At 36.2% G+C, this 12,810-nt stretch overlaps 2 protein-coding genes across 2 annotated transcripts; one reads left to right on the top strand and one right to left on the bottom strand.

Moving 5' to 3' along the window:
* Positions 1 to 6,304: 6,304 nt before the first annotated feature.
* On the top strand, positions 6,305 to 7,767 carry LOC124941415 (leucine-rich repeat extensin-like protein 4). The gene has a single exon (XM_047481738.1). The coding sequence runs from the start codon at positions 6,423 to 6,425 to the stop codon at positions 7,635 to 7,637; it is 1,215 nt and encodes a 404-aa protein (XP_047337694.1). The 5' UTR covers positions 6,305 to 6,422; the 3' UTR covers positions 7,638 to 7,767.
* A 922-nt stretch (positions 7,768 to 8,689) lies between these two features.
* On the bottom strand, positions 8,690 to 9,989 carry LOC124941961 (acid phosphatase 1-like). The gene is made up of 3 exons (XM_047482353.1): positions 9,527 to 9,989; positions 9,256 to 9,465; positions 8,690 to 9,064 (listed from the first exon to the last, which is right to left on the bottom strand). The coding sequence occupies exons 1-3, from the start codon at positions 9,931 to 9,933 to the stop codon at positions 8,887 to 8,889; spliced, it is 795 nt and encodes a 264-aa protein (XP_047338309.1). The 5' UTR covers positions 9,934 to 9,989; the 3' UTR covers positions 8,690 to 8,886.
* Positions 9,990 to 12,810: the final 2,821 nt, after the last annotated feature.

The raw sequence follows: 12,810 nt of genomic DNA, 5'->3' as shown, positions 1-12,810 counted from the left end.
GCCTGTGAAACAGATTCTTGGGGTACGGATCACTCGAGATAGAGCTGCCAAGAAGTTGCATATGTCACAAGAGCGATACATTGAGAAGGTGCTTTGTAGGTTTAACATGGACAAAGCTAAAGTGGTTAGTTCTCCTCTTACTACCAACTTTAAGCTAACAGATAAAGATTGTCCTACTTCAAAGGAGGATATTGAAGATATGGATAAGGTTCCATATGCCTCAGCGGTTGGTAGCTTGATGTATGCTATGGTATGTACAAGGCCAGATTTAGCTCATGCAGTTGGTGTTGTTAGTCGGTTTCTGTCAAATCCTGGTAGGAAGCATTGGGAAGTAGTTAAATGGATTCTCAGATATCTGCGCGGTACTTCCAAATTGGGTATCACATTTGGAAATGAAAAGCCGGTGCTTATGGGATACATAGATTCTGATATGGCTGGAAATAAGGATAACATGAAATCCACTTCTGGATATTTGATGACATTTGCAGGGGGAGCTGTTTCATGGCAATCAAGATTACAAAAGTGTGTGGCCTTATCGACAACAGAGGCTGAGTATATGGCAGCAACGGAAGCTTGCAAAGAACTATTATGGTTGAAAAGATTTCTGCAGGAGCTTGGCTTCAAGCAACAACGCTACGTAGTTCTTTGTGATAATCAAAGTGCAATACACCTTGCTAAGAATTCCATGTTTCATAAGAGAACGAAACATATTGATGTACGGTATCATTGGATTAGAGAATCTCTTGAAGATGGGTTGTTTGAACTTGATAAAGTTCACACTGATGATAATGGTTCCGATATGTTGACAAAGGCATTGGCAAGGGAAAAGTTGAAGGTGTGTTGTTCGATCGCCGGGATGGCAAACTCTTCCTCATAGTCAGGAAAAGGGGGAGATTTGTTGGGTTTTTTGTTTCCTTAGTCCATGAGGAAAAGCCCAGCAAATAGGTCCATTTGGGCCCCCACTTGATTCACTTATTTGGGAGTAATATAAAAGGGGAGAAATCTTCTTTTGCAAGAAATAAGATCAAAAGAAAGAGAGAGAAAATCAAGAAAGAAAAGAAGAGAAAAACTTCAATTTCAGCAGCCTTAGTATTTTGATGATTGCCGGAGTTTGCACCGTTGGATCGTTCTAATTTTTGGACAGCAGCTTCACAACTTCTGGGCCAACATTCTGAACGGTGGAAATCGGATTCTGAGGTCTGGAGGTCGGAGTTATGTTGCCGGAACAGTAGCAGTTGTTTTTGGTGATATTCTTCCTTTATTGTTCTTTGATTGTTTCTATATCCTTGATGTGCATGTTTCCAAGGGTATTATGAATTTGTATGCCTCTAGTATTGTCTAGAGAAGACTTTTGTATTGCTCTCTTACTGGTGATAGTGGATTTTAAGCGACACTAGGTGTCCCGTGGTTTTTACCCATTGAGGGGTTTTCCACGCTAAAATTCTGTGTTGTTTGTGTGTGCTTGCTTGGTGTGTTACTCACTGTTTTAGGGCTGTGTTGATTGCATTTTGCATACCTATTTGTTAGCTTCCTCACAGGTTTAAACGGTTTGGGAAAGTGTTGCCAAACGTAGGATAAATTCCGCATTTGTTGTTTACTGTTGTGGTGCATTTCCATCATTTTTCGCCTGCGACCTTTTGGTTACTTGGTTGTTTGTACAAACAATGTTAGTTTGTTTTCTGACATTGTGATTTACTTATCAGATAACTCAGCACAAGTGAGAATGGCCCTTTATGCAGTATGTTGATATTGAAGGTCTTGGGTTGGATGACTACTATGAGTTAAGATACTTTTTTCTTTTCTGGTTTACATTTCTATTGATTTTAATGTTGGAAAGTGTGTATAGGTTATTGACAGACCTATGTACTTCAGTACTATAAAGAATCAAATGGAGGCCAAAGATGGAACTGGTTATAAGAATGTCCGTGACATTTTTGCTGATATGAGGCTAGTGTTCGACAATACAATGCAATATAACGATGAAAAGAGCGATGTTCATTTGATGGCGAAGACTTTGTCAGAAAAATAAAGATATTTTTACAATTGTTTAGAACATTCAAATTAAGTGTCTTACAATAAATGATACATGGTGATAATTTAAATAATGATGAGAATGATTAAATCTTAGTACCCAGCTCCAATTGACTGTTTTCAAATAACACTCATTTTATGTACAAAACATCAATAATATAAATATTTTGATTAATGATTATTAGATTGGACAGTAAATTATTAATTATCAAGATCATGACATGTCTAATTGGTTTAAATGAAACTTAATTTCTCAACACATATATCAACAATTAAACATCATTCCTAGTAATTTGATTTCAATATAAATGATTATGACAAAAAAAAATCTGCAACAACAAACACCACCACTCAGTGATGAAAATAAAACCCTTTTAATTCACAAACATATCAATCAATCAAAATATCATTCTTTGGATTCAAATTTAGAATTGTTCCTCTTTTACTTAGCATTTAAATCAAACTCACCCCCTCCATCACGCCAATCGTTTTGCCCATTATAAGTCTTCTCGTGGTTCAGAAAATACTCTGAAGGTTCTCTCTGATCATCCCTTTGTGCATTCACCTCTCCACACCCATTGTTATTATTACCCATTTCATTCGGGCTCCCTCCATCCTCAACGCCTATTCTGTGTGCCCACCCATTGTTATTATTACCCATTTCATTCGGACTCCAACCTCAACGCCCATTCTGTGTGCCTCAAAAGCATTCAAACGTACAGGCTAGTGAAGTTATGCTCATTCATTGATTATAGACATCAAAATAACACATGCATAGACCAGTAAGCAAAACATAAAATGGAGACTGAGAGATACATATCGCAAACGTCGCAGACGAATATGCATCTGTCATAGACGAATGCGCATCTATCGCAGACGAATGCGCATTCGTCTACGACAGATGTGCATTCGCCTTCGACAACCTGCAACAGCCTTCGACAGATACATTTTAAACCCAAAATGATTGAGTCAGCCGATAAACCTAAACCTAAACAATAAATACTAAACCATTCTTCCATTTCAGCATGCATGGAATATAAACGATAGAAAACGGGAAAACTCGGATAGAAAATGGGAAAAACATAGAAGATAAAACCATAAACTCACCTTCAATGATGTTTCGGGGGCTTTTCGTCGTCGGGGAGAGGGAGGGCTGGATCGGTCGTCTTCGGAGGAGGGGGAGAGTTGAAAAGAGGGAGAGGGAGGGAAAACGAGAGAAGGGAAGAAGAAAGTGATTTTTTTTAATTTAAGGGCAAAAGAGACATTTTCCATAGAGAAAAGGTTATATTTGAAAAAATTACTTAACCTATGCTAAGTTTGGAAATAACCCTCCTATGAGGGTTATTTCATCAAATTTCCCTGATCCTGACAATTTTTGGGGTTAAACATAACGTCACTTTAACAAATAAAAAAAAAAACTCAAGCTATTTTAATCGTTAATTTTTGTCCCTCTAACTATATATTGAGAATTTTATTTATGTAAATTATTTATACAATTTAACATATAGATCATCAATTATTTTGATTTTATAAATAATTTTATTTATGTAAAGATCTCTAGATTATCAATTATTTTGATTTTATAGAATTTTTTTTTTATATGTAAGTATTTATTTGTTTAAATGAGAATTAATTCTTAATAAAAAAATAAATTTATTTGAGATGTAAAAATATGAGGGATTTGATTATTTGGATGAAATAATAAAAATAATTTAATTTTAAATGTATAAGTTTGGTAACCATTTTTGAAAGTTTGAGAGACGATTTGTTTAAAAAATAATTTGAGGGCTAAAAGTAAGTGATCAGAATAATTGGAGGATCATCCATATAATTTCTCCTTATTTATATTTTAATTTTTTTTTTGAATTAAGGAGAACTAACATGACACCCCACTGCCATGAACTCTGTTTCAACTCAAAGCGTTTTCAGATAAAATCGAACCCGTGACATTTTTTCTCTTAAGCCGACCATTACTACTTAGCTACATTGGTGGGTTCCATATGTATTTATTTAACTTGGTTTATTTAATTTGTCTATCTTATTTATATTTTTTATTTTATTCAAATAATTCGGAATTTAATTATTTTAGAATTCGGTTGATACGACACCACTTTAAATTAATTAATTTTTAATCATGTGCAATGAGTTCACAGGAATTTTTAGAAAATAATTTCGTTAGTTCGAAATTATTTAAAATTATAAATTAGGAGTAAAATAAGTGTCTACAGAAATATTAAATTAATGAACTAAAAAAAATATTGACTTGTCAGGTTAATGTCTTTGACCTTAAGACTAGAGACTGAGCTATTAATGAATTTACTGAACATACTACTCAAATTAAAGGAAAGAACGAAAAGACAAACGGAGGAGAGACGACCAGAGAGAGCGGAATGATCGCTTAACTATAACTAATTAAAGTGCTCCCATCCCAAAAGTGCTTTCTCAACGGAGAAACTGTGCCACATCCCTTTAATCGGTCTATAGTGTAGTGTCATTAGTGTCATTCTAAAGAATTCCTCTCTTGTTTTCCACATGCTTAATTTCTTTTTGCTCACTTGGCTCGGGGATATAGCTTAGTTGGTAGAGCTCCGCTCTTGCAATTGGGTCGTTGCGATTACGGGTTGAATGTCTAATTGTCCAGACGATAATGATAGTATCTTGTACCTGAACCGGTGGCTCACTTTTTCTAAGTAATGGAGAAGAGGACCGAAACATGTCACTAAAAGACTCTACTGAGACAAATATGAGTTGTCAAGAAGGTAGAGGAGATATGACGGGCAGTTGAGATTGTTTCGATATTGTAACTTTTTAGGTTGTTACAAAAACACACATTTTTAGTTAAATATATTTCTTTTATTTAAATATTAACTTTAATAAATTTCAGATCATGCTATAATTTTTTATACCAAATATAATTTGTTTAAATTTTTGATAAATAAATATAATATTGTATTTTTTTTTTTAAATTAAGGAGAATTAGTATGTTATCCCACAATCATGCCTCTCCGTTTCAACTCAAAACGCTTTTAGTTAGAAACGAACCCGTAAACTGATTCTCACTAAACCAAGTTCTCAATATTGCACGAGACTTTCAATTTTATTTTTTTATACCGCCTCATTATGTAGCCTACTATTAATCATTATTTTTCCATTTGATTTTTGATTTTAAGAAAAACAAATATATATGATAATGATTATTGACGCATGGCATGGGGAACATTTTCCATGTTACTGCTTTTTTACCAGTGGAAAGAAAACATACGGATGGGCCTGGAGGACTCCCCATTCACACTTGCTGCACTCTACGATTAAATAATTGTGATATTTTCAATGATACTACTATTTCAAATTTCAAAAAGATCTTTCAACGACCATTAAAAAATAGAAGTGAAAATCCTTATCATAAACTTTGAGAGAATGTTCCATTTTTTTTCATAGAAATAAAAGGTTCTGAGGATATTGGTCGTAAATGAAAATATTGGATTCATATTCATAGCCTAAATTACGGAGTAAATGATCTTCTTAGTGATCCTTTCCAAATTGGATTCATATTCATAGCCTAAATTGCTTAGTAAATGTTCTTATTAGTGATCATTTTAGGGCTTGGCATGCATATAAATTTCATATTTCTGCATATTAACGAATTATGTTTCCGCAGACTTTCCCTACAGTAATGGTCACCGTAGTAGACTTTAACCATCAAGTTCGGATAGATTGGTGCGGTTCCTCTACGCCTCAAGTTCGGATAGATTGGTGCGGTTCCTCTACGCCTCAAGTTCGGGATAGATTGGTGTGGTTCCTCTACGCCTAGGACACAATTAATATCGAACCATGAACAGAAAAGCCTTAGTTTCAGAACGTATGAGGTCTCTCGAACAATTGGGAGACTCGCGTCATATAACGCGAGATTTTCTAATTTTTTAGGCCACGAACACCAAAAAATTAACTTGCACAAATGTCTTCAAGAATGAAAATAACTCTCCAATCGATTTCACGAACTTTTCAAAACAAATATATGATAGTGTCATAATAATGATGTTATGAAATATAGTAATTATGTATGTAATGCTTTGTTTTGTTGTCATTAGACTATTTTATATTTTATATTTCATTAACTTTTTTCAACTAGCTAACATTTTCAAATAAACCTAATAATACTAATAAGCTTTTCTACATTTCATCATTTTCCTTGTACTTTAAGCAACATTTCCACTCACACCATATAGGGTTTTCATTATAAGCCACGAAAAAGTTTCAATATTTGAACAAGAACAGCACTCACTGATAAGTGAGAACCCATTATCAACATTCAACCCCCACCACCATCTTCTATTTCTCTCTTAAATGCAGCAAACCATTTCCTTCATTTTCAGAAAGATCTTCAAAAAACAATGAAGAAGATCTTTCCTTTCAACTCTTCTCTCACCATTATCATCATCATCATTAATGCTATTGCCATTGAATCAGCCAGCAATAGCTTTGGCAGATCAGGCATAGGAGCTGTATGGTATGGCAGAGGTACAAATGATAATATCAGCCCATATACAGCGCTGCAAGCATGGAAATCCGCCATTACAGATGACCCATCAAAGATTCTCGACAGTTGGGTTGGATCAAACGTTTGCAATTACAAAGGAGTTTTCTGTGTTCAATCCACTCAAAATGATTACATGGGTTCCAATGGACCAACCATAGCTGCCATTGATCTCAACCATGCAAATCTTCAAGGAACCTTAGTTAAAGAACTGTCTATACTCACCGATTTATCACTTCTCCATCTCAACAGCAACAGATTCACCGGCACCGTTCCTGATTCATTCAGATCTCTCTTCTCACTCACTGAATTAGATCTCAGCAACAATCTCTTTTCCGGCCAGTTTCCATCATCAACTCTCCTCATTCCCAATCTCCTCTATATAGACCTAAGGTTCAACAATTTCTACGGAAGACTCCCTCAAGAACTCTTCAACAGAAGACTCGACGCAATTTTTCTCAACAACAATCAATTCGGAGGCGAAATCCCACAAAACCTGGGAAATTCCCCTGCTTCGGTGATCAATCTAGCTAACAACAATTTCTCCGGCGAAATTCCGTTCAGTTTTGGGTACATGGGTCCTAGATTGAAGGAGATACTTTTCATTAACAACCAATTAACAGGTTGTATCCCTGAAGGAGTAGGGATATGGCAGAATTTGCAGGTTTTGGATTTGAGTTTCAATTCGTTGATGGGTCAGTTACCTGATTCAGTATCATGTTTGGCTCAGATTGAGGTGTTGAATTTGGGACATAATAGGTTGTCCGGCGATCTACCGGAGTTGGTTTGTGAGTTGAGGAATCTTTTGAATTTGACTGTTGCTTATAATTTCTTTTCTGGGTTTAGTCAGGAATGTTCTAAGCTTTTGAATAGGAATGTTGGGTTTGATTTCTCTTTGAATTGTATTCCTGGGAAGGATATGCAGAGGCCGAGACCGGAATGCTTTATGATCCCCGGCGGTGGACTTAACTGTTTGAGGGTCCCTTCTCCTAACTCTCTTCTTTGTGGAACTATGATGGTGGAATCACACCAAACCAATTCCACTACTAGTACCACTCATTCATCTCCTTGAGTGTGTGGTTTGACTAAATTTAAGTGGATGAGAAATTGAGCATGTTCTTATTTAACCCAAATTTATAAATAGATTATTCAACTTAAACAAATTTGTAAACCCATTTTAAGTAACATAATTACAAGATGTTTCCTTCAATGCCCTAGATTAGAGTCCTGATGTACTAGTTTTATTTATCGAATATGAATTATTTGTATCAAACCGACACAATGTAATAGTATAACCAACATATTTAGTTGGTTCGTAACGTATTTAGTATAACCCACGTAATAGAACAACATGATCCAATATGACCGTAATACGGTTACTTCGATGCTACCCGTACAGGCCAATATGACCCTAATACGGTTATTTCGATGCTATCAGTACCTACAATGTCTATATCTCACTCATAAAGTGACACCTATACACAAAAGTAAAACACCACCTTCCTCAAAATTTTTTTGATTTTTTTCTCTTTGTACAGGTGGTGCTGCCTTAGTGGATATAGACAATGCATGTACTGGATGCCATCGATGATCCGAACTAACCCACTAATACTATCATACTCTATAATTTAAAAAGAAAATCACTCATGCTAGAATTTGGGAATATAGAATTCAAAATGAAAAGGTTCAAGCCCTAAATAAAAATGATTGTGCAATTACAGTCATGGGAACATTTACAAATTGTTAGAAAAGGGATCTTTACCAAACATTCTTAATCAAATAGTTGGTAATAAACATTGAAAATATATTTGTAAAGAGATGAGTAAATATTTACATACTTTTTTATAAGAATTTTTACAAATTCTTCAATACAATAAATCTTCTTCCAAGATGATTGATAAACAATATTAGGATTACGAGAAAAAGAACTCTATCGAACATTTATGACAATAGAGGAAATCGTTATTTCTAGATAGTTGATAATCAACATCGGTATTCATTTAGGGCAATAGTTCAAATCATTCTTAATATTTAGGGGAATTTTGGTGAAGTGATTGAACATCTAATTTCACAAAAGAATGTCTATTTTTAAAGGAAGACTGATCATATACTTATATGATCAAAATGAGAAGAAAACAAGACAAAATATGATAGTTTATTTATCTAGACAACACCCTTCAATATAACAAGATACAATTCTGTGGTTATTACTCGACAAATAGGTCTTCAAATCAATTTCAATAACAGCAACTTCACAACCACTAGAAATAATAACTAATACAGCAATCAATTTCTTGAACACCCCCCATTCTGATGTTCTTTCAGGCAATAAAATACATAGGATTTGGAAGTTTAAACGATCTAACTGCCATGGAAAAGCCCATCAAATCACTCCATTGATCCCCGGAATTACCATGGATTACATACCCCAATTCTTCTATCTCCTTTCTCTTTTCAGATTTGTACACAATTGCTGGTTTTCCTAAATCAGACTCTCCCCTGTTTTCACCAACCAAAACACCTCATTCATGTGTGAATCCAATTGAATCACACTTAAAAACAATGTCTATATGAATTCAAGGTGACCCAGATTAGCATTTCTCTGTTAGATTTGGATTCCATATATTCACAGTGTTTCTATTACTCTTCACTAAACACCTAAACCACAATCAATAGTTAGATCTACATACCTCAGAATCAGCTTCTCCCAGTTGCTGTAGCCAACAAACAGCAGATTCTTCACTGTTTCATTTCTTTGAGACTCACTACGGCCAGTAAGCAGAAATATCTTGATGCCGGCTTTCTTGACCTCATTGTACACTTTCAAACTCGCAGGCAAGGCAGGGGCCACAGCTAAATCCACCCACTCATTAAAACTGTTCTCATCAAATTCTTCTGACCTATGTTCAAATGGAATGTTAAATGCTAGTTTCAAAATGATGCATTCAAAAGTGACTGTACCCGAATCCATGGTCAACGTAATACGGCAGGTTAGTGAGAAGTGTCTCGTCAATGTCGAAGACCCAGGCATCCCTTCCGTCTCCTGAGAAATTGGTCGTATTAATGAAAGATGACGCTTCAGCACCAACAGCATCCGAATCGGACTTGTACCGGCCGCCGGTCATGTAATCCTGAACGTAGTCAATGCATTTGTAGGGAATTTTACTCCATGGGCCAGCGTCATTAGTCTCAATTGTGAATCTCCAGCTATCGCAATAGAATGGGTCGTCTCCTTTAGATCTAATTCCATCAGATATTAGATCGGAGTTGTGGTTTTCCCGAGAGAGACGGAGGATCGATTGACTAAGAGATTTGGACGTGAAGCAGCAGAAGATTAGTATCACGATGAAGCATTCGCTGGTTTCCATTGCTGGAAAATCGCGAAATCAAATCAATGAACTGGGTTGATCGCACTTTGGCCTTGTAGTCGTATAAGAGACCGAATTTGTGGTCCGTATTCAAACACATTTTAAACGAGCAAACCTAAAACCAACAATAAAATCAATTTTAAACATGTTTAAGGTTTCAACTAGGCTATGTTTTTTTACTTTTGGATTAAAGAGAAATTTGATGAAATGACTCTAAAAAAGGGAGTTAATTTTAAAAATAACCTAAGCTCAATGTTATTTACAAAAATAATTTTTTTCTCCTTCCAAAATACCAAACTATCCTTTATAAAATTTCTCATTTCTATCGTTCTCTTTTCCTTTCTTCATTTCAGTTTCTCTCTCCCTCCCTCGACCGTTGGACTCCCCTCTTCTTCATCTTCTTTCTCTCTTCTTCTTCCCCGACTGTGATCTCGACCAGCGCCCTAATCAACGCAACAACTCCCCCGACTCCCGACTCTCCAAGCAACGCAGACAACAACTCTCAGTGATGCCAAAACGCCTCCACCGACGGCGTCTTCATCATTTCAGCCGACGTCTTTAACGTATATTTAGGTGAGTTTCTGTTTTTCCGTCATTTTCCTTTGCATGCATGCATGCTGAGTGAGTATGAAATGGTTTAGGGTTTAGGTTTAAGAGAAGAATTATTTTGTGTGAATGATGAATGATTTGAAATTGTGTGAATCTGTATATTATGTCGGCGCAAATTCCAAATTACAGCATCGACGCAAAGTGCAATTTGCGTCGACACAAATTGTACTTTGCGCACTTGGCATCGGCGCAAATTGCAGTTTGCGCACTACACTTTGCGCACTTCATCGGTGCAGCAAATCATAGTTTTCACTTTGCATTAAAGTATATTGTGTTTTCATTAGTCTAACATATTGTATCTTTGCAGATGACACAAACCAAAATCAAAACCAAATACATTATTGAGAAGTTTCCTAGCCGTGTTTTATGGGAATCCGTCAGCACCTATTTGTCAAAGATAAATGAGAGGTTTAATAGCTTTGATCTTATAGACAGGGATTTATAGACCCAATTCCAGCATATATTCAAAGCCGGTGTATTTTTCTCAGGAACAATACTTCATCAGATGTTGGTCAAGAAAATCAGCTCAAATTCGAAGGAGATAAGGTTTATGGTCAATGGGGAGGAGGTCTACTAGGGCATGAAGGAATATGCCTTGGTGACAAGCCTCAATTTTGAAAGATTTCCTGTGGTGGAAAACAGGACGTTGAAGAATGTTCATCCCTGGTCCGCAAATATTTTGGGAGTAAAATGATTATTAGAGTAACAGAGGTTGAAACAAGTTTTCTCCAATGCTCTAATAAGGAGGATGCGTGGAAGATGAGGCTCATATACCTAATTTACCAGTATATTTTCGCAACTGATAATAGAAGGAGAGTAAGTATGGAAATCGTCGACATAGTGGAGGACATGGAGATGTTCCTCCAATTTTCATGGGGAAAAGTGTCATTTAGAGCAACCCAGAAGGGTATTCACAAAGACATGAAACATCTCCGGGAGGTATAGCTGGCCGAGAGGGAAACGTAGAAGGGGAAAAGCGGTTGTGATGTCGCTTATATACTATACATGGGTTCGCACTAGCCTTCCAAGTGTGGACCTATGAGGTTATCAAGACATTTGTCCCCAAATTTGCGGATGAGACCGAGCGGAAAGAATCTATATGCCCAAGGATATTGCTCTATAGAGCTTCCAAGAGCAACTCCATCTAGAGTTTAGGGTTTCAATGAGTTTGAGGAAGAGAAGAGGAAGTACTATAGGGAGGATTTTAAAGATATGAGATGCTATATTTATGATGAATTCTTTGAACTAGATGAGAGGAAGAGATAGAATGAAGATGAAAGTACTCTCAAAGATAAAAGTACTCCAAAAAATGAAAGGATTCCCAAACCAGCGGTCAAGAAGAGAAGACTACTTAATCCCCAGCCCGCCAAAACTGTACTAGCCAAGAGGAAGAGGACTGAGAGGTCATTTACTAATGAATCTAGCCAAGACACCTCTCAATCATTTACTGATGAATCTAGCCAAGACACCTCTCGGTCTACTTGGTAAGTCTCTTAATCGACGACACCTCAAACTAACCAAGATAATTCTCCCTCTAGTGCACCCAATCGCTACTTGGTAAGTCTCTTAATCGACGACTCCTCAAACTAACCAAGATAATTCTCCCTCTAGTGTACCCAATCGAGTGACTGAAGCCCAAACTAATGTCAAACTTGATGAGCTGACAAATAATGTAAATGAGCTTAAAACTGAAATGAAGCTCATCAAAGAGGATCAACGTCTTATGTTCAACCAAATAATCACATTATTGGGGAAAAAAAGGAAAAAAAAGAATGTTGATTCAGTAAAAGAGTTGGAGAAGGAGATGTTTGATGAGTTGAAAAAAAGGAAGATGATGATGAGTTGGAGTTAAAGAGGCTTGATGAGTTGAAGAAGAAGCAATATGATGATGAGTTGGAGAAGAATAGGCTTGAGGAGTTGAAGAAGAAGCAAGATGATGATGAGTTGGAGAAGAATATGCTTGAGGAGTTGAAGAAGAAGCAAAATGATGATGAGTTGGAAAAGAATAAGTTTGAGGAGTTGAAGAAGAAGCAAGATGATGATGAGTTGGAAAAGAATAAGTTTGAGGAGTTGAAGAAGAAGCAAGATGATGATGAGTTGGAGAAGAATGAAGATGATGATGAGTTGGAGTTGACGCAGGAGGAGAGGAAGCAGAATGAGAGGCTTGAGTTGAAGTGGGCATAAGAGACAATGGAGGTAGAGGAGTTAGAGAAGAAGTAAGTTGAGTTAAAGAAGGAGGAAAAGAAAGATTTGTCCACAAAGAAGAAG

Source organism: Impatiens glandulifera, chromosome 6, assembly GCF_907164915.1.
Source record: "Impatiens glandulifera chromosome 6, dImpGla2.1, whole genome shotgun sequence".
Classification (NCBI taxonomy): domain Eukaryota; kingdom Viridiplantae; phylum Streptophyta; class Magnoliopsida; order Ericales; family Balsaminaceae; genus Impatiens; species Impatiens glandulifera.
The sequence above is the reverse complement of the archived record's forward strand: the minus strand, read 5'-3'. Positions and strand labels throughout refer to the sequence as shown.

Excerpts from the sequence above, each read along its gene's own strand:
- LOC124941415 (XM_047481738.1), top strand. The coding sequence starts at position 6,423 with ATGAAGAAGATCTTTCCTTTCAACTCTTCTCTCACCATTATCATCATC.
- LOC124941961 (XM_047482353.1), bottom strand. The coding sequence starts at position 9,933 with ATGGAAACCAGCGAATGCTTCATCGTGATACTAATCTTCTGCTGCTTC. Across the intron at positions 9,466-9,526 it reads TACGTTGACCATGGATTCGG|GTCAGAAGAATTTGATGAGA; the intron begins GTACAGTCACTT and ends ATTTGAACATAG. Across the intron at positions 9,065-9,255 it reads TGGGAGAAGCTGATTCTGAG|GGGAGAGTCTGATTTAGGAA; the intron begins GTATGTAGATCT and ends TGGTGAAAACAG.